Source organism: Arachis ipaensis, chromosome B3 (assembly GCF_059453495.1).
Source record: "Arachis ipaensis isolate K30076 ecotype BB chromosome B3, ASM5945349v1, whole genome shotgun sequence".
Classification (NCBI taxonomy): Eukaryota; Viridiplantae; Streptophyta; class Magnoliopsida; order Fabales; family Fabaceae; genus Arachis; species Arachis ipaensis.
Window position 1 is genome coordinate 7,120,172 of NC_142438.1, and position 20,538 is coordinate 7,140,709.

The following is a 20,538-nucleotide window of genomic DNA, read 5'->3' on the forward strand; positions in this document are numbered from 1 at the left end:
TTTTTGAAATCCTTTTTTTTTGAAAGATTTAGAATTTAAATTTAAAATTTAAGATTTATAATATAAGATTTTGAGTTTAGAATTTAAACTTTAGAATTATAAAAATGAGTTGATATTATTAACTATTAAAAATTGAAGTTTAGTTGAACTCATAACTTATATGAATAAAATTTGATACATTAGTAATAATACTTTAGTTTAAATATATTTTTGGTATATTGTAAATTTTAGTTTTTACTCACTAATATTGTCTTATTTCTAAGTCAGTCCAAATACATAACAATTTAATTTGAGCTTTCTAAAATCAATTTACAGAACTTTTTAAGGACTAAATACAATTTCTGTAATAATTTGTTGGACCTATACCAAAATAAAATATTATTTGTTTACATCGAAATAAAATTCTTTTTTTGAATTTTCAATGGTTTAAGTGCCAGCCTTCAAGTGGCACCCAAATAAATATGAAACTGCTCTCGTGGAATTATCGGGATTTGGGGAGACCCCTGACAATCCACAATCTTAAAGGGATTTGCAAATCCTACTCCCCCGAAGTTGGTTTTATCTGTGAAATAAAAAATCAATCTCGACAAGTTGAAGGAAAACTAAGATCTTGTGGTTTCAAGGAATGGTTTATTGTGGATCCGGATGGATTATCAGGGGGTTTGGCAATGGCATGGAGGGATAGTTGCACTGTTCAGATTTTACATCATGGTAGATTCTTCATTGTCGCATCAGTTCTGACAGCAGGTTCTAATGATCCCTATGGTGTTCTAGGTGTTTATCTCAGTTCAAATGATCAACATAGAATGGCTCAGTTTGCTGAATTAACTTCAGTCACCCAACAGTTCGATGGTAAGATTGTGTTAATGGGTGATTTTAATGCCATTTCTAATCAATTGAAGAAAGCAGGTGGGGGTGCTAAATCTCCTTCTTCTATTGAAACCTTTAACAGTTTTATTGATATAATTCTCTGATTGATATTGGTATGGTCGGAAGACCATTCACTTGGTCGAATAGACAGGGGGATGATGAGTTGATACAAGAAAGACTGGACCGATTCCTGGTAGGAGTTGATTGGCAGCAACTCTATCCCAATGCAACGGTTCTTAGACTATCAAAATTAGGCTCGGATCACTCCCCTCTTTTTCTTAGACTCTAATCCGAGAACTGAGAGATCTAAACGCCGATTCAAATTCCAAGAAAGATGGTGTTCCAATGATGAAATAAGGCAGATTGTTAGAGAGGTTTGGCACGAACAGATTGATGGTTCATCCATGTATATCCTAGCTCAAAAGATAAAGTGTTGTTGGCATAAGATTGTCAGATGGCAGCAAGAACACAGATCTAATTCAAAGGTGGAGATTGATTTACTACAGTCTGTATTAGAGGAACTTCGTTTAGCGGGAATTCATGGATGCAACATCATTTCAGAAATAGAGGACAAACTTGAAAAAGCATTGCAAAATGAGGAATCTTATTGGAAAGATAAGTCTAGAGTCAAATGGCTCAAATCCGGTGACCAGAATACAGCTTTCTTCCATCAGAAATTTAGAAATCGAACCCGAAGGAATAGAATTTGGCAACTAACTGGCAGGGATGGTGAAGTAGCTACTTCAAATGCTGGTATTGCTTCTGTGGCTGAATCTTATTTCAAGGACATCTTTTTCTCCACTTGTCATGAGAATCCTGAACCTCTGTTTACTGATTTTGAACCTAAGGTTATAGCTTACATTACCGTAGGCTTCAAAGACCAGTGACTATGGAGAAAGTGAAACGTGTAACATTTAGCATTCATCCTCAAAGTGCTCCAGGAGATGATGGTATGACAGCAAAATTTTTTCAAAGCTTCTGGAACATACTTAGTGGTGATGTGTTTCGAGCAGTTAAGAGCTTCTTTTCAGGGGGCAAAATTTTAAAGGGTTTTAACCACACTCAGATCTGTCTTATTCCCAAGATTTCTGATGCTAAAGATATGACTTAGGTAAGACCAATAAGCCTATCTTCAGTCTTTTACAAGATTATCTCCAAAGTATTTGTACATAGACTTCAGGGTATAATGAATAGACTAATTAGCCCTACGCAGAGTACTTTTATTAAAGGCAGATTAATCTCTGATAATATCCTAATTGCTCACGAGTGTATGCATTACTTGAAGAACAAAAAAAGGGGACTCGAAAATGAAATGGCGCTAAAATTAGATATGAGTAAGGCATATGATAGGGTGGAATGGCACTTTCTTTAGTTTATATTGGAGAAGTTTGGTTTTGACTCACGGTGGATCATGTGGATTCGAGAATTAGTGACAACTGTTTCTTATTCTGTTATTGTGGAAGGACAACCTTATGGTTTCTTCAAACCAAATAGAGATATTCGACAAGGAGATCCTCTATCTCCCTATCTTTTTCTTTTTTGTGCAGAAAGTCTCTCCTTATTGCTACACAAGGCAGAACAAAACAGACTACTTCAGGATCTTCAGATACATAGGCGATGTCCCAAGGTCAACCACCTCAACTTTGCTGATGATTTCATCTTATTCTGTAAGGCTAATCCTGAAGCATGTTCAAATATCCTGCATTTATTGAATTCTTATGAAAGCATCAGTGGTCAGAGGGTAAATCTTAATAAATCTGCTGTATTCTTTAGCCACAACACTCCCTCCACTACTCGTACACTACTGGCTAACTCTATGAATATTAATCACATTGGGGCTCAGGATAAATACATTGGTTTGCCTTCTACAGTCTCTAAATTGAAAAAAGCTTCTTTTAGTATGGTCAAAGAAAAGGTTCGGAAAAGAATCCAAGGGTGGAAGCGCAATCTTCTATCGTCGGGTGGTAGACACGTATTGCTTAAAGCAGTGGGAGAAACTATTCCTATTTATACATTGTATTGCTTCAAGTTGCCTGATGGTTTAATTTTGAAAATTCACTCTCTACTTTCTCAGTTCTGGTGGGGACAAAAAGGTTCTGAAAGGCGGATGGCTTGGATTAGCTGGGACACTATGACTCGCCCACGAAAATAAGGAGGCCTTGGATTTTAAGATCTCAGAATCCAAAATCTGGCGCTTTTAGGCAAACAGTTTTGGCAACTCGTAACACAGCCTACTTCCTTATTATCCAAAATCCTAAGAGGTAAATACTTTAGCAATGGTAATGCTATAACGACAGAAATTGGAGTCTTACCTTCTTGGGGATGGAGGAGCATATTGGAAGGCCGAAAGATTGTTGAAAAAGGTCTTAATTGGGCTGTGGGTACTGGAAAGAATATCCGAATCTTTGAGGATCCTTGGCTGCCTCCTCTGTATCCTTTAATGATTTCTGACATGCCAAATATACAGGCTATTTTTGAGTTGGTTCCAAGAGTTAAAGATCTAATTATTGAAGATAGGAATTGGAATCAGAATCTCATTCAAGAATTATTTCCCCAAGACGTTGCAAACAGGATTTTGTCAGTTAAAATTCAGCAGAGTAGGGACAAATTGCAATGGGATTTGAACAAATCCAAGCAATATAATACAGCTTTAGGTTATATAATTGGCTATTTATTTTACCATCCGTCTCTGGAGCTTTGCCCTAATTATATGCAGCAGAAAAAACCGTGGATTGAGCTATGGAAGTTGAACTTGCCTCACAAAATTAAGCTATTTATCTGGAAAGTTCTCCATGGCCGGCTTCCGGTGCTTGCTCAGATTCATCACCACATCCTATCTATATCACAAATATGCCCCTGCTGGCATGAAGCAACCGAAACAGTCACTCATTGTTTGATCGATTGCTCTAGAATTAAAGATGTATGGTCTCAGAGTTATCTTCGTGACTGTCTTCCCCCTCAGAGTCCTAACGACTTTTGGACATGGTGGACTGCATCAACAGAGATGCTTAATCCGTTGAAGAATGCTGACCGTAATCCTTAATTGCTTGCCATCATTTGCTGGAACTGCTGGAAAGCTCGCAATCAGTTAATTTTTGAAGGTTCTACTTCAATGCCGTCTGCCATTCTAGCAAGCTCTGTCAAGTTGCTCCGTGAAATCCAAAGAACTCCCAGTTTAGGTCGTCATCTCCATGAGGCAAGCTCTTAGTTGCATTCAATTTGATTTATCATTCTTTCTTCTTTAAGATTTTTCTTCGTTTTTCGACCACGCACCGTTGGATGAATACCTTCAGTGTAGTGTTTTTGGGAAATCCCCACCTTTCATTATGCTGTCCTGCTTTTAGACATCTTTATATTTCATTTTTCAATAATTAATGAAATATAACCTACTATATTTGAGAAAAAAAAAATACGAGTCATCCAATAATATATATGCTATTCCATCATATGCTGCTTATTATCGCCTATAAATAGATGATGAGATAACCTCTGATTCCACATACATACTACAAACAAAGGAATAGAAATAGTGGGACTTGAAAATAACAATGACGAAGCCAACTACTCTTGCTTTCCTCTCCCTTCTCTTCTTCGTTTTGGTATGCTTTCCTTCTCGTTCATTCTTTTGCACTTTTCATTATGATAATAATGTACTACTTCATTATTGTCTTTAACTTACGAGTAATATTACATGTACAAATTTTTTTTGTCAATTAAATTTAATTAAATTTATTTAATATCAATAAAAATTATTTTTATTATCGTTTTCACTTAGTCATTTGCCTAAATTTTATAAAAATGTTATTCGTACATTAAAATCGATCATTAAAATCAGTTGTCACTATATTTATATATAAATATATATGTGATTTAATTTATTTTTAATAGTATTTATATTTTAAGATATATTTTATATTTATAACTAACTTTAGTAGCTAATTTTAATATAAATATAACATAGTCAAAATTTTATTATTCAACTAAATTGAATTTAGTTGATAAAAAGACTTAACTTGTATATGTAACATTTTTCTTAACTTATTTGTTCTCGCCTTCTATACTCCTTCATTCACATCAATAAATAATTCACACACAATAGTAACGTATTAGAGTGATGAATATATAAGACGAGAATAAGGTTTGATGAAATAATACGAGGAACATAGCATATACACTTTTCTTTTTCTATTCTCTAGTCATTATATGCTTCATTATTATATTATATCCCAATTCATGCATAAATAATTCTACCGTGGAAATTTTAATAAAGTTGCGATAGTAATAGTATTGATCTTCTTCTCATAATTTTTTGTGGATAAGTTTGTTGCTTCTGTGGAATCAAGAAAAGACCCATCAGGAATGGTAGAAGGATTTCAAAGCCTTCTCCAAGTGAAGGTTGAGAATAAGCAGAAATGTGAAGAGAAGAAGGTGATTATGGAAAAAGAGATGATTCTAGAAGATTTTGAACAAAGTTCAAGTATTACAACCAACAACAATGACAATATTCATTTTAGGTTGAAAAACATTGAATTTGAACCAAGACCAAGTGCTACTTCTTACAACAATGATAATATTCATGCCATGCTGACGAACAGTGAATTTGAGCCAAGACCAAGTGCTACTGCTTACAACCATGACAACATTCATGGCATGCTGAAGAACAATGAATTTGAGCCAAGACCAAGTGCTACTGCTTACAACAATGATAATATTCATACCATGCTGAAAAACAAAAATGTGTAGTAACTTGTGTGTAGTAACTTTCTTGGATGGGATCTAAAAATAAGAGGTTATATTTATGAATTAACAGATCTTAATTAGAATTTGCATGCTTCATACTCATTGAATAATAATATTTTGTTGGTAAAATCATTATGGATGATGCTAGGTAACCAATGACTTTTTTGAACAACATGAACAATGGGCTTTAAAATTAGCCCAATATAAATAAAGCACATTACACTTTAAATTACTTACCTAAATCATAATATTAGAATAACCATCTGCCCACCTAATAAATTAAATATCCAATATATACATTGTTCACATTGTTTAACATTTTCATTGTCTACCTATATTTTTTCAATCATTATATATACTAGTATCATGTCCGGCATTTCAAGCACGTCAAATCCTATTTTTTACATAAAATAAATATATATTTATATAATATAAAAATACAAAATTAACACTACAAGAGAGGCGCGACATCGCGGCGGTTTTTTTATTAACGGCGGTTTTAAACCGCCGCAAAATCAAATGTTGGCTGTTTATTAGACCGCCATGGATATTGGCGCCGGGAGATGATTCCGCAGCGGTTTTCAGCAACCGCTGGTATAACTGCCGCTGAATCAGTATTTTGCGGTAACTAATTTAGCGGCAGTCTTAAACCGCCGCGATATACATGTATTATAATTCAGTTCATTTTTACCGGCGGTTTCAAACTGCCACAATGTTCAGACATATTCCTATTAGAATTGTTTGCGGCGGTTAAAACCGCCGCTAATTTCAATACAATTTTAAAAAAAAAATTTAGATTTTCCTTTTAAAAAATGTTGATTTTTTTTTTAATTTTAAAGATACATTTGGTTTGCTGATAGCCTTCAACATGATCCTACAAAATCAATCCACAAAGAGTTCTTTTACCCAATCTCTAGTTTTACATTTAGAAATTGCAATCATGATATAATTTAAGCATTTCTCTTCCTATAACTAATTACAAAATTATAGAAATTACAAAAGAGAAATAACATAGTTTACACATGACCAGTATTGGTGGACAGAGTCTCTTCTTTTCCTGCTAATAAAAGCAGTGTTGATTCCTATGACCATGACGTACCTTCTCTTAGGAGTTGATTAAGTTGCTTTTATATCTTCTGATAGAGAAGCGCTATTGCGAATTGACTCCTGAGCTGCCTTTGCAGAAGCTAACTCCGTATCCAAGTTTGAAATAGTTTTGTCCAATGTTCTACATTCAACAGAATCTCATAAGCTTTGAAATGAAAATTTAGCAGCACACAACACAACAGCATCATGGTATATAATTTACTGATGGAAATTAAATATACAAGACAGATTTTCTATTGAGCTTTTTTTTTCCTTCATCGATGAAGCAAAACAATTAATGGATACAAAAAACGAGCTAAACCAATTTCAAAGTTCATAGAAAGAAAATTCAGAATAAATCAAACCAAAAAGAACAAACCATAAGTGAATACTAACAAAATATCCATAATAAATGATAAAACCACAAGGATGTAAATTCCATGTTTTCTCTTTGCTCACGCACCCACACAAACATTTATGCCATAAGAAAATTTGCAACCAAGCCCCTTACTATGGATCTCAATAAAGTATAAGCCAGATAAAAGTAGTTACCTTTTGTCAAGGCCCTACAGTTACAGTTACAGCCGGTAGGCCTTGTGCCTGCCAATGGGAAAAAAAAAAGAAAAAAAAAAAGAAACAGGTTTGTTTAAAAAGGAGGTGGACTTGTAAAATTATCATAAAAATATAAGCAGGGTTGGACTTGTAAAATTATCATGCAAATATAGTTTTCCATGAAATCTTCTGCTTTATTAACAGATAACTTAAACATCATACAAATTCAACAATTGCCATTTGGTGCCTATTCTTAAGATTATGTTGTCGTTATTGAGATATACATAGCTATCCTAGTCCAATTAATTATGGAGTTTTTACTTATTACACACAACAACATAGACCAAAGTATGTTCTGGTTCTTGAAATTCACAAAGGATTCATAATTGTTAATTTCATTAGCTAATTAATTACTTGCCTTCAATCCGCTGTTAATTCCATTTTGAGTCTATTACAATTGAGATCTTACAATGGCTTGCAAGAAGACGTAAACAAGAAAAATCAGGTCCCAAAACTTGGGAAATGCATTATGTAGTTACCTTCCATCGGGTAAGTAGCGACGGATGGTAAAGGGTATCTTCCACTCTCGAAGCTCTTCCATAGCAATCTAATACATTAAGAGAATAAACAAGAGATTATAAATATGATCTAGGTAAAAGTTCAAATAAATCCAAAGCTAGTGCAATCAAACGACTGATTAAGTAAAAGGAAGAAACCACAGAGGAGCTCAAACAAAATATGTATCTTCAATAATTAATATAACGAAAATAGTTGGAACTAGACCTATGAAAGAATGCTCAGAACTAGAGGAAATATCAAAGCTGTTGGCAGCACATTAACAAATAAGGATAACATAAGAACAAAGAGAATGTGCAGCATGGCATATTCAATGCAAACAAACCTGCTCCAAATAACTTATAAAATTCTACTCATTGCAGATCAAAATAAAATCCATAGTTCTACATTTCTATATTAAAATAACCATGTCATCATCAAACTGAATTAAAAACTATAATTTATGGTGTAATATCTAAAGTTGAGAACTTATATTTCAAGGGAAAGGCTAGGAGAAGGCATGCAATGACAGTAAAACTTGTTTACATGCCAAACATAAAAACAAGAGAAACACATGGGACGTGATAGATCAAGATAAACCAATGTCTGGTGAAATTTGAGCTACTATATGAACAATCTATGCATCTGTGTATTAGCAACTTATTTGTACAACTGTATAACAAACTACAGGGCAAGAACCTAAATACTATAATATGCATTTCAAGGATATCGAAATTGACAAAAAAAGCATTAAGGTGGTCAGTGTCGTGAAGATTCTTAATGAAATGTTAGGGGATATGACCACACTAACACATATTTGGAGATCTAATATTTGTCATCTAACATAACAAATTCAGCAATGAAAACACTCACAAAGTCACAATGTACTCAAATATCGTAACATTACAAGAAGAAAGCAAAGATCAAGTAAAAAGAACATAAAAGTAAGTGTATTACCTCAAGTGGATCAGTTTCTCCCTCCAGTTCCACCATAACAGGAGCATTCATACTGCCATTTAAGAAGGAGCATTTTATGTCATCACAAAGAAAAAAATAATAAGCAAAACCTTAACCCTAAGGTTAATTCTTTTTCATCTTCTATTTTCAATTCTAACTGCAAAACTACCATCTCATTTTTTTATCCCCAAATCTGCTTACTGATTGCAAGATAAACGAACCATGAGATGGCATTCTTGTGGTAAATATTGAACACAACAAATTCTTTCTAAAGCTACACAGACCCTAAATATCAGGGAGTTAGAATGAAACCTGATTTGGAGAACACGGGTACCCAGAATCCGGGCACGCTCGCACTTGGTCATGTACTTCGAACTCTTTCGAGGCCACTCCACTGGTTGTTCATCTTCCTTGTCATCGATCTCAAGAGGCTCTCCAGTTATGTCTTCATTTTTATTGTTATCAACATCCTCCTCTGCCTCCTCCTGCCCATCAAAATCAAAGAATCCACCAATAAATTTCATTGAATCATTCAATCCCATGTTCCATAACCATATATACTTGTATAAATTAAAAACAGAAAGCACAAATCAAATTCAGTACATTCAAATCCCTAACTCTAAAAAGACACAATTAACCCCAACTAATAGGAGATATAAGGGGAAACATGGGTTTCATGAACTGTGGCGAAGAGGTGAAAGGTCGACGCCGGGGAGATAAGGACGGATGGCAGCCGCGCGACTCCACAACCACACAGAGGCACAGGGTGGATCGGAGATTAGGGGTTTCACACACCGTGGATGAAGGAGTATGGGTTTCATGCACCGTGGAAGAAGCACGAAAGCACGACACTAGACAGAGGAAGATGGATTTAGTGGCCAATCGGTGAACAGGGCTGACCCAGAACACGACGTAGGGTTTGAGAACGTCGTTCTTCCAGTTCACATTTTTTAGGTGCTTGGCTGAGACGATTGTGAGGTCCAGGTCAGCCGATTTCGACGGAGGAAGCCGTGATGACGCCATTCGAGAAAAGAGGGAAAAGGAACCTAGGTATCTCTCGACTGAGATAGAGAAGAAGAAGAATGGAGAGTTTCGCTAGATGTAACAAAGAAAATGAAAATGAAGATTGGAGTTTTTTTTCTCTAATAAAAATTGGGTTTTTTTTTTTCTTTTTATCTAATATAATAAGATAGATGATAATTTCGACAGTTTGTTCCAAATCTGCCATAAATCAAATGATATGGTGGCTGAGGAATTAAACCGCTGCAGCATAGTGGTATTTATTTAAACTGCCCCAAATTTATCGCCGCTAACTCCCGCTTCTGTTGTAGTGTAACTATAGTCTAATGGTTAAAATTAAAGTTGTGCGTAAACTATCTTATTATATGGCATAAAAGTACTTTGATTCTCTACTAGTTATAATCAAACTCGCTCGTACTCAACTTGATCAGATATATAAATATAGTTATAGAAGAAAAATAATAAAGAATAAAAAAATAACTAATATATATGTGGGTAGATAACTAATAACAGGGAGTGTGTGCATACATATTAGTATATTACATACAGACAGATCAAATATACATGAACAAAACGAGCTTTCGTGAAAAAAATGTTAGAATCGACACTTTTAATAAATAAAAATAGAGAAGTGCTTAATGATTTAAATACAAGAAAAAAAAAACGCTAGTCATTTAGCATTTTTCTTCGGTGATGAATCATACCTCAAATCATACATATTCTTTCTAGTATAATTTGATCATGTATTAACTTTTGTGTGCATTTCAATCAGTCATATATATATATATATATATATATATATTACTGAATAATAATAATATATCAAAATTAATGTCAAACCATGCAAGTTGGTAGTCAACTAGTCACCCAAAAAAAAAGCATGCAAGTTGATATAGTTTCATAAAACAACTCTTATTATATACAACAAATTCTATAATTATTGGGAAAAAACTGGTAATGTTGAGAGAAAATAAAATTAACCAATTTGATCCTCAAAATTTTGGTAGACATGATTCTGAATTTATAATCTTAACTCACATTAACCCTTGAGCTGATTTTCGTTAACGACGTGTTGATTTGGTGCATTAATTTGCTGTAATTTGGATTCCTCCCTCAAATTCTATGTGATCGAGACTAAGCTTTTAAAAACTTTATTGCTGCTCTTAGACACCCAAATTTTATAAATTGAACTTGTTATTGTCGTTTTTGTAAGAATATTGAAAAGCCAATTAAATTTATAAGAAGTCTAATAAATTTTAGCCACATAAAATCTATGCAAAAATTTAAATTTTAGCAAGTTAACATGTAAAATTAATACATTATTCACAAAAATTAATTCAGAGCTAACATGAATTATTATTATAATTTTGGAATCTAAATTGAACCAATTATAATTTGATGGGACAATTTAAATTTGACTTCAAATTTTAAGCACAAAATTGAGTATTAAGTCAATCATCGGAGTCTAAACCCAAGAAAAAAAAACAATTATTCTCTCAGCATCGTGGGATTTGTTTTGTTTTTTATCCAAATATTTTTGTTTTTATCTAAATATATTTTGATAGTATTGAACTAAACCACTAGAAGGTCCATTCCTCTTTCTCCAAGTAAGTTTATTAAAATCATGATAAGTTTATTGCCTACTAGTTCATATGGTATATCTCTTTTTTTCTATTTTAAAGGTCTTAGAATTTAAATCTTAGAAATTGTAATTGAGAAAAAAATATAATAAAATATGTGAGGAGTGTATAAATATGTTATGTATTTAGAATTAGAAATTGTCCAATCTACTGATAAAAAAAAATCTATTATAAATTACCGTACAAAAATTCTAATAACATATCATGAAATTATTTTTTAAAATTTTTTTTTAATTAAGTTGAAATTATTACTTCGTTATGACCATCAAGGTCCTAAAAATTGAAATGGACAAATTTTTTTTGGACTAGTTAAATAATATTTCGTGCGTGCTTATAAAAGATTAGAGATTATTGGCCGAGTTTATCCTTTGTTATCTTTAGTGTGAGACTGTGAGCAATAAATATAGGATCGTCGTCTAATAGTTTCTAGTTTTTAGTAATGTATGATTAAATATTTTATTAATTGATATTATTGTAGGTTTATTTTTTAAAATTAATTCAAGATTGAACTTTAAGTTTTTAATCAATTGAAATGTTCTTTAATAAAAAAAATTATTTTTCTCTTTTTGTGGTGAAATAGATAGTCATCATCATAGTAATAATAACATGTAAAAGGTCCCATGTTGTTGGAAAATAATTGAAATGGACAAAACTTCTTTGGAATCGTCAAATAATGCTTCATGCTTCTAAAATTTTTATTTTCGCTTTTTGTGGTGAATAGATAATCATTACATATAAAGGGGGCCCGGCCAATGCTACATTGAGAAAATAATTGAAATGTACAAAGATATTTTAGAATAATCTTAAGCTGAATATTTTACCTAAGATTTTATAATTGGTATTATATAAAACAGTCTAGTTATATATTCAAGTGTTTTTGGTAATTAAATCTAATTAAATTAGTCTAAACTTAACAAAATTATTTTAGAGTAAAGTATTAAATTAGTCCTTTGAATTTGGGTATAATCTTATTTTGGTTCTTAAAGTTTAAAGTGTTCTATTTGAATCCAAAAAAGTTTTATTTAGCTTCAATTTAGTCCTACCGTAAGGTTAAAGATAAATAATTAACGAAATGTCTTACATGATAGCAGTATAAGAATAAAGTCGATAAGTTGGAGAATAAGTACAAGCTCTAGAGGCACAAAATCAACCGTGGATGCATCAATACAAGTATTTAACATTTTTTTTAGTTTTATAGAAAATATTTCATTTTAATTATAAGAAAAATGATAAATAAATGTATTGATGCATCCACGGTTGATTTTGTGCCTTTGGAGCTTGTACTTATTCTCCAAATTATCGACCTTGTTCTTATACTGCTGTAATGTAGGACATTTCGTTAATTATTTATCTTTGACCTCCGGTGGGACTAAATTGAAGCTAAATGAAACTTTTTTTATTCAAATAGGACACTTTAAACCTTAAGAACCAAAATAGGATTACGCCCAAACGTAAACGTAGAGGATCAATTTAGTACTTTACCTTTATTTTTATCACATTAGTATGTACACATGTGTTTCAATAACGCAAAACATATCCTTCTTTGTGTTTATTTTGGCGTTCTTTTGTCTTCGCATTCTTCCTATTTTTTCTGAGTTCTTTCTTTTTCTTCTTCGTGTGTTTTCTCTCAATTGTCATTCTTTTATTATTGTTGTTGTTGCTGTATTTTTTCTTTTCCTCCTTTTAATTGAGGTTCATTTGAATACAGAAATAAATTCGATGTATTTTTATTGATGATTGAGTCTTTTGACTGTTTGCTCAAAATTGAACTAATTTCGGTTTAATTGTGAATTAATTGAGGTTTACTTGATGCTGCTTATAAGTATTGACCAAATTTTTTATTCCTTAAGTAATTTTAGTTTATTTCTTAGTTTAATTGAGGTTCATTTAGATCCAGAAATAAATTGTATGTGTTTTTTATTGATGATTGAGTTTTTTGACTGTTTGTTTAAAATTGAACTAATTTTGGTTCATTTGATACTGCTGATAAGTATTGACCAAATTTTTTATTCTTTAAGTAATTTCGGTTCATTTCTTAGTTGTATGAGTTCTCTTATTTTTAATAATAAAAATAGAAAGTATACAAAAAAAAAAACACAAAATTGGTGCATATAACATTATTCTCTATCAAAAGAAAAAAAAAACAAAATTTAAAAGAGAAAAATAAATATATTAATTAATTATTAGTTGAAAAAATTAGTCATAAATTTTTTAATTTTAATTTCCATGGCTAATTAATTATCCAATACATATGCTATATCATATGCTGCTTATCCTATAAATAGATATGAGATGAGCCATCACACTCACAAGTCACACCACAAAAAAAGGCAATAGAAGTGAAGCTTGAGAATGATGAAGCCAACTCTTGCTTTTCTCTCCCTTATCTTCCTCTTTTTGGTATATATGCTTTCCTTTTCACTCATTCTTTCATACTTTCGATTATAATAATGTGCACTTCGTTATCGTCTTTATTTAACTAATTTCTTCTCGCCTTCTCCTTCTTTAACACCAATAACCAATCAAATCAATTGAAGTAAGAATAACCCATCAATTCTATATATGTTGCAATAAAATTCAATATTTTGTTGTAAATTAAAAAATTTTATTATAGTAGTAAAAATAATAATATAAAATATATTATTATAATATATTTTATTTATTTATTTTTAATTTGTTATCCTTAATCATGAAATATATAAAAAATTAAATCAAATATTTTTATAACAAGTTAAAATATTAAAAGTAAATTAAATTTATTAGTAGGGATGTGTTGATAACTTGAACACATTGTGTAGCCTTCATTTTTATAATTTTTTCTTCTCACTATTTTTGTGGATAAGTTTGCCACTACCGCGGAATCAAGAAAAGAGCCGGGAGAATATGGGAAAATGGTGATGAAAGATAATGAGATTTCTGAAGGAATCGAAGGCCTTCTTGTTGATGGATTGAAGCACAAATGTGAAGGCGACAAGAAGACAAATATTGCGAGGAATTTTGAACCCATACCAAACATTTCTGTTTATAAAGAGGACATTATTAGTGCCGAGGAGAAGAAGCAAAATATTGTGAAGAATTTTGAACCCATACCAAACATTACTGTTTATAAAGAGGACATTATTAGTGCCGAGGAGAAGGAGCAAAATATTGTAAAGAATTTTGAACCGAAGCCAAATGTTTTTCTTTCCGGTGAAGCTAACAGAAAATAATGAATTAAGTTTATGATGACTATGATGATGATGATTATTATTATTATCATCACATGGCTGAACAAAAAAGAAGAATGTATTGGCTTTAACAATAAAAAAACGTGATATATATTATGGTGTTCCTAGTTATCTGTGTATTAGTGTATTAATAGTAAGGTATGTTGTGACATCTTTAATTTGGTTCTGAAATAATAGTTGTGTTAAATAATTATTTGGATTATTAAAACCTAGATTGCGATGGCAATTTGAGATCTCATTTCCTGTAAAGTGTACCTTCTTTTTTTTTATTATTATTATTATTATTATTATTATTATTATTATTATTATTATTATTATTATTATTATTATTATTGCTGTTGTTGGCAGACTTGGAGTGAAAGTAGCTAGTGGTAATTAAAATAATAGATTAATTCGTAGTATTTATATAGCTTAAATATTTTATGCATGTTCATATTATCATAATTTCTCATAAAAAATACAATAGTGAGTTTTTATTCAAGAGCCAAATTATGTCCATCTAAAAAATTTCAAAGTGTGTAATTTATGAATTTAGGTCTTCTAAAATGAGAAGATTAATAAAGTGATAAAGTAAAAAATTTATCAATAATTACATCTAAAATTACATAATTATTTTAATTGTACTTAATAAATAATAAATAAAGTAAAAAATGGCTTTAAAAAGTCAGTTTTTGGATTTAAACAGATCTGTTTTTTGGCGGTCAGGCCTTCACCATTTCTAGTCTACTTAAAGGCCCATAATAAGTTCTTGGATCACGGCCTAAGCAGAAATTAGGCTTTTAATTCTCTTGAGTTTAAATTCTCGCAATGGTTAGAAAAGCCCATGTGAATAAAACAATACTATTGTATTGTCTAGTAAATGATAAGTGGATCATTACCTGAAATAAAATGATAACTGGATCATACCGTTGGATTAGTAGCTCTTCGAATAAATCAATCGCTCAATTCAATTCGCTTAAATAAGTATTTAGAGTTCGAATCCTATTTTACTTATGCAGTAATTTATTTATCAATAATAAACTCTTAAATAAAGTTCCGATATACGACGAATTAATCATTAATCTATCGGACTAAAAAATCACGAGAAACAAAAAAAAAAAACTTAATCCAGTCCAAAATAAATATAAATACACCCAATAAAGTGTTTAGTGATTACCATATTAGATTCTTAATTAAAGTTATTAATTATTATCATGTTATGTACCTCTATTGAAGTTTTATTAGGAGAAAGCCAAAAAATCCATAATTTGATTATTTTTCAAATTTATATTACCTAACATGTAGAAAGTACTAAATAGTAAATAAATAAAGTTTGTAATAATGAAGATGGTAATGCAGAAGTTTGTGAAACTTGTGAAGATTTTATGATTGATGAAGAATAGAGTGACTATTGAATGCCTTGTTTAAATTTTAGTTAATTAGTTGTTCATTATAGTAGTTTGGTTGGTTTATTTGCTATTTGAATTTATTTTAGCGTCATATAAACTTGTGAATTATGAATTTGTGTTTTAATTTGAGTTGTGAATTTGTTTTATGAGTTGTCACTTTTGACTGGTTATGGTATATATTAGTTATAATCCTATGGATAATTTGATTTATTTGAGATATATTTCATTACGTGTGAAATTAATTTTTGCTATAAAAAATTTCATAACTTTTATATTTTACAAGTTACATTTATGTTCTGTCTTACGATTCAACGAATTACAATTATGAACTAGCTTAGCAAGTCCGGATAAAAATTACGAGTTTATTATCTTGAATATATCAATTAATTAAAAAATAAAATAAGTTGACAAATTATGTGTATAATTTATATTAAAAAAATTGTTACAAAATTATGCTTTTGTAATTAAAAGAATAAAAAATATTACAAAATCAAATTATATTTTGTAACAAAATTTTAAGATAGAAAAAATTATATTTTTATAAAAATATTTTAAAGGTAAAAAATTATTACTACTTTTGTAATAAATTTTAATTTTTATATTAAAAAAATTTATTACAAAATATTATTTTTTATTGTAACAATTTCATTTTTTGTTACAAATTTTTTTTTATAATAAAACATATTACAATCGTTTTTTTTTTATCATAAATTTGTTTTGTTTCAAAATTCAAATTTTTTGTAATAACTTTTTTTGTTATAAATATTTTTTTTTTTTTTATAGTGGTATGATCAACACTGCAAAACAATAATAAAATTACTAAAAGATTCCATAAATTGCATGAATCTAAGAATAATTGAACATAATTTATTATACCATAATGATAAGTAGGAAATGGAGCAAGAGGATCCATGGTAGAAAAATTTCAGCCATGTTTGTACTGAATAATGCATTGAACAGTTTTGTTAATTTCAACTACTACATACACACCCTTTGATACTAAATTCAGATGAAGAACAGTGATATCAGGCAGGGTCCATTGTACTACGTACGTGGCTCAAATTTGTTAAAGTAAAAAAATGCAAAAATATGATCCGTGACCATTAAATCTATTATTTAATTCTAAATTATTGATAAAAAACAAAGCAAATAATTTCCGGCAGCGATACATCGTATCATATAATAATATAATATCATTTTTCCATTGAAATAAAGATCACACCAAAAATACAACCACATATACAGAATTATATAATAGAGACATGTTTGATAGCTAGGGTAAAGAAATAATCTTTTATGTATCTCTTTTTAGTTTTTTAGGATAAAATAATTTTAGTGACTAATTTTAATGTATACATAACATAATCTTTCTTGTTTTATATAATATCAAAATCAATTTTTCTTTTTTTTTATTAATTATTCTTACAAAAATATTATTTGTATACTAAAATTAGTCATCAATATATTTGTCTATAAATATATATATAATTTAATTTATTTTTAATATATATTTGTATTCTAACATGTATTTTATGCCGATGGCTTTTGTGGTTAATTTTAATATACAAGTAATATAGTTCTTATTTTTAATACTAAGAATAGAAAGCATAAAAAAAACACAAAATTGGTGCATATAACATTATTCTCTATCAAAAGAAGCAAAATTTAAAAGAAATAATAAGCATATTAATTAATTATTAGTTGAAAAAAAATAGTTCTTATAATTTTATAATTTTCCATGGCTAATTATCCAGTACATCCTATAAATAAATGATGAGATGAGCCATCACTCTCACACCAGAAAGAAAGGCAATAGATCAGAAGTGAAGCTTGAGAATGATGAAGCCAACTCTTGCTTTTCTCTCCCTTCTCTTCCTCTTTTTGGTATGCTTTTTTTTTTTTAATTCATTATTTCACACTTTCGATTATTATAATAATTCGCACTTCGTTATTGTCTTTAACTAATTTGTTCTCGCATTCTCCTTCTTTAACACCAATAACCCAATCAATACTCAATAGTAACTTAATTAGAGTTATGAATATATGATACAATATGAAAATAAGATTGATGAAATAATGCGAGGATCATCAGCATATATATTTACTATTTTTTTACCTTTGAGACTTGAAGCTCAACTTGCATCAAGAATCTATAAAAAAAAAATTTAATTAAATATTTTTGTAACAAGTTAAAATATTAAAAAGTAAATTAAATTTATTATTAATCGATGTGTTGAACTTGAACACATTGTGTAGCCTTCATTTTACTAATTTTTCCTTCTCACTATTTTGTTGGATAAGTTTGCTACTACTTTGGAATCAAGAAAAGAGCCTGGAGAATATGGGAAAATGGTGATGAAAGATAATGAAATTTCTGAAGGAATCGAAGGCCTTCTTGTTGATGGATTGAAGCACAAATGTGAAGAGGACAAGACAAATATTCTGAGGAATTTTGAACCCATACCAAATGTTTCTGTTTATAAAGAGGACATTATTAGTGCCGAGGAGAAGAAGCAAAAGATTGTGAAGAATTTTGAACCCATACCAAACGTTTCTGTTTATAAAGAGGACATTAATTATTAGTGCCGAGGAGAAGGAGCAACATATTGTGCGAAGAATTTTGAACCGAAACCAAATCTTTTTCTTTACGGTGAAGCTAACAGGAAATAATGAATTAAGTTTATGATGATGATTAAAAAAACGTCGTATATTATGGTGTTCCTAGTTATCTATGTATTAGTGTATTAATAATAAGATATGTTGTGAGATCTTTAATTTGGTTCTGAAATAATAGTTCAGTGTTAAACAATTATTTAGATTATTAGAACTTAGATTGCGATGGCAATTTGAGATCTCATGGTTGATATATGTTTTCGTATAAAGTGTACCTTCGTTTTATTAATGGCTTGTTGTTAGGGTGTTGCTACGGTACAGAAATTCATATAGTTATAAACATGTAGAAAAATGCGTATTTCGATAATCCTAACATGTTTGTTCCACGATAATCCTAACATGTTTGTTCCACATATGATTTAATAGATGGAGTCAGATTTTGAAAGACAAAAGTTGAAAGGCTCCTACGAGATGGTCAGAAGTGACAGTGAATTAATTTTTTTGGTTACAGTGGATTAGTAATTAAATAAATGATTTATTGAATGATATAAACAGGATAATGAATTCATTGTTTTTATTGCGAGCGGTGGGTCGTAATTAATTTTTGGACTATAGATATATTTTATGCTTTTAGTTTTATTTTGTTGGATTAAGTTTATTGTGATTCATATTTGTTATTGTTGCGTTGTACTACTTGAGCAGAAAATATATTAGCTTTTTGGTGGAGGAAAAAAAAAAACGATTCTAGCTATAAGAGCAAAACAAAATTGATGTAATAAGACTATAAGAGTACATGTTGGGTAATTTCTTTTTTGTTTTGCTCTTGTAGCTACAATCGTTTTTTTTGTTTGTTTTTGCTTTGGGTTGCTACAACTCTTTATGTTCTAGTTTATTTGAGTGGGCTCATAAATTCCTGCTCAGACAAACAAAGACTTATTTTATCTTAGGACATGTCTCAATATTCCACCAAAAAGTCTATACATTTTTTGCCCAAGTAGTACAACGCAACAATAACCAATATGAATCACAATAAATTTAACCCAACAAAATAAAACTAAAAGCATAAAATACACCCATGGTCCAAAAATCAATTACGACCCATGGCCCACAATAAAAACAATGAATTCATTATACTGTTTACCTAGGATTGGATGTTGTTCAATCCATTTGAGGTACCTAGGATTGGGGTTGTCTAATCCACCTGAATAAAAAAAATATGCTGTTTATACCGTTTAATAAATCATTTATTTGAGTTAAAACCCATTTTGACCCCTGAAATTTAAAGCTGGCCTCAATTTCAACCTCCAAATTTTTAGTTACCCAATTATTAACACCTCCAAATATTGGATCGTGCCTCACGTTTGTTCCTATAGTTATTTCTGTTAACGAAAAGTTGATGTAACACGTTAAGTTGACACGATGTGCATCTACATGGCACCCAACTTGTCAGAATATATGTGTGATGAGTGAATGATGTGGTAAAAGTTGTTTTCACTCAATATGAGTCCATGCAAATTAGGGTTTTAACATCTGCGTAGAAGTTAAATTAAGTGAAAACAACTTTTTGCCACATCATTCACTCATCACGCATTCATTCTGGCAAGTTGGGTGTTACGTAGATGCACACTGTGTCAAATTAACGTGCCACATCAGCTCTCCGTTAACGGAAATAACTATAGGAGCAAACGTGAGGCACGATCCAATATTTGGGGGTGTTAATTGGGTAACTAAAAATTTGGGGATCGAAATAAAGGCCAAGTCCAAATTTCAAGAGTTAAAATGAGTTTCAACTCCATTTATTTAATTACTAATCCACTGCAATTTTTTTAATTAATTCACTGCAACTTCTAACCACTTTGTAGTAGCCTTTCAGCTTTTGTCTTTAAAAGT

At 30.5% G+C, this 20,538-nt stretch overlaps 2 protein-coding genes across 2 annotated transcripts; one reads left to right on the plus strand and one right to left on the minus strand.

The window, feature by feature from the left end:
* Positions 1 to 1,274: 1,274 nt before the first annotated feature.
* LOC148569721 (uncharacterized) lies at positions 1,275 to 1,981 on the plus strand. The gene is made up of 2 exons (XM_088506606.1): positions 1,275 to 1,623; positions 1,719 to 1,981. The coding sequence occupies exons 1-2, from the start codon at positions 1,275 to 1,277 to the stop codon at positions 1,979 to 1,981; spliced, it is 612 nt and encodes a 203-aa protein (XP_088362732.1).
* Positions 1,982 to 6,726: 4,745 nt separating this feature from the next.
* On the minus strand, positions 6,727 to 9,302 carry LOC107632292 (DNA-directed RNA polymerases II, IV and V subunit 6A-like). The gene is made up of 5 exons (XM_016335989.3): positions 9,073 to 9,302; positions 8,761 to 8,812; positions 7,788 to 7,855; positions 7,279 to 7,296; positions 6,727 to 6,838 (listed from the first exon to the last, which is right to left on the minus strand). The coding sequence occupies exons 1-5, from the start codon at positions 9,300 to 9,302 to the stop codon at positions 6,727 to 6,729; spliced, it is 480 nt and encodes a 159-aa protein (XP_016191475.2).
* Positions 9,303 to 20,538: the final 11,236 nt, after the last annotated feature.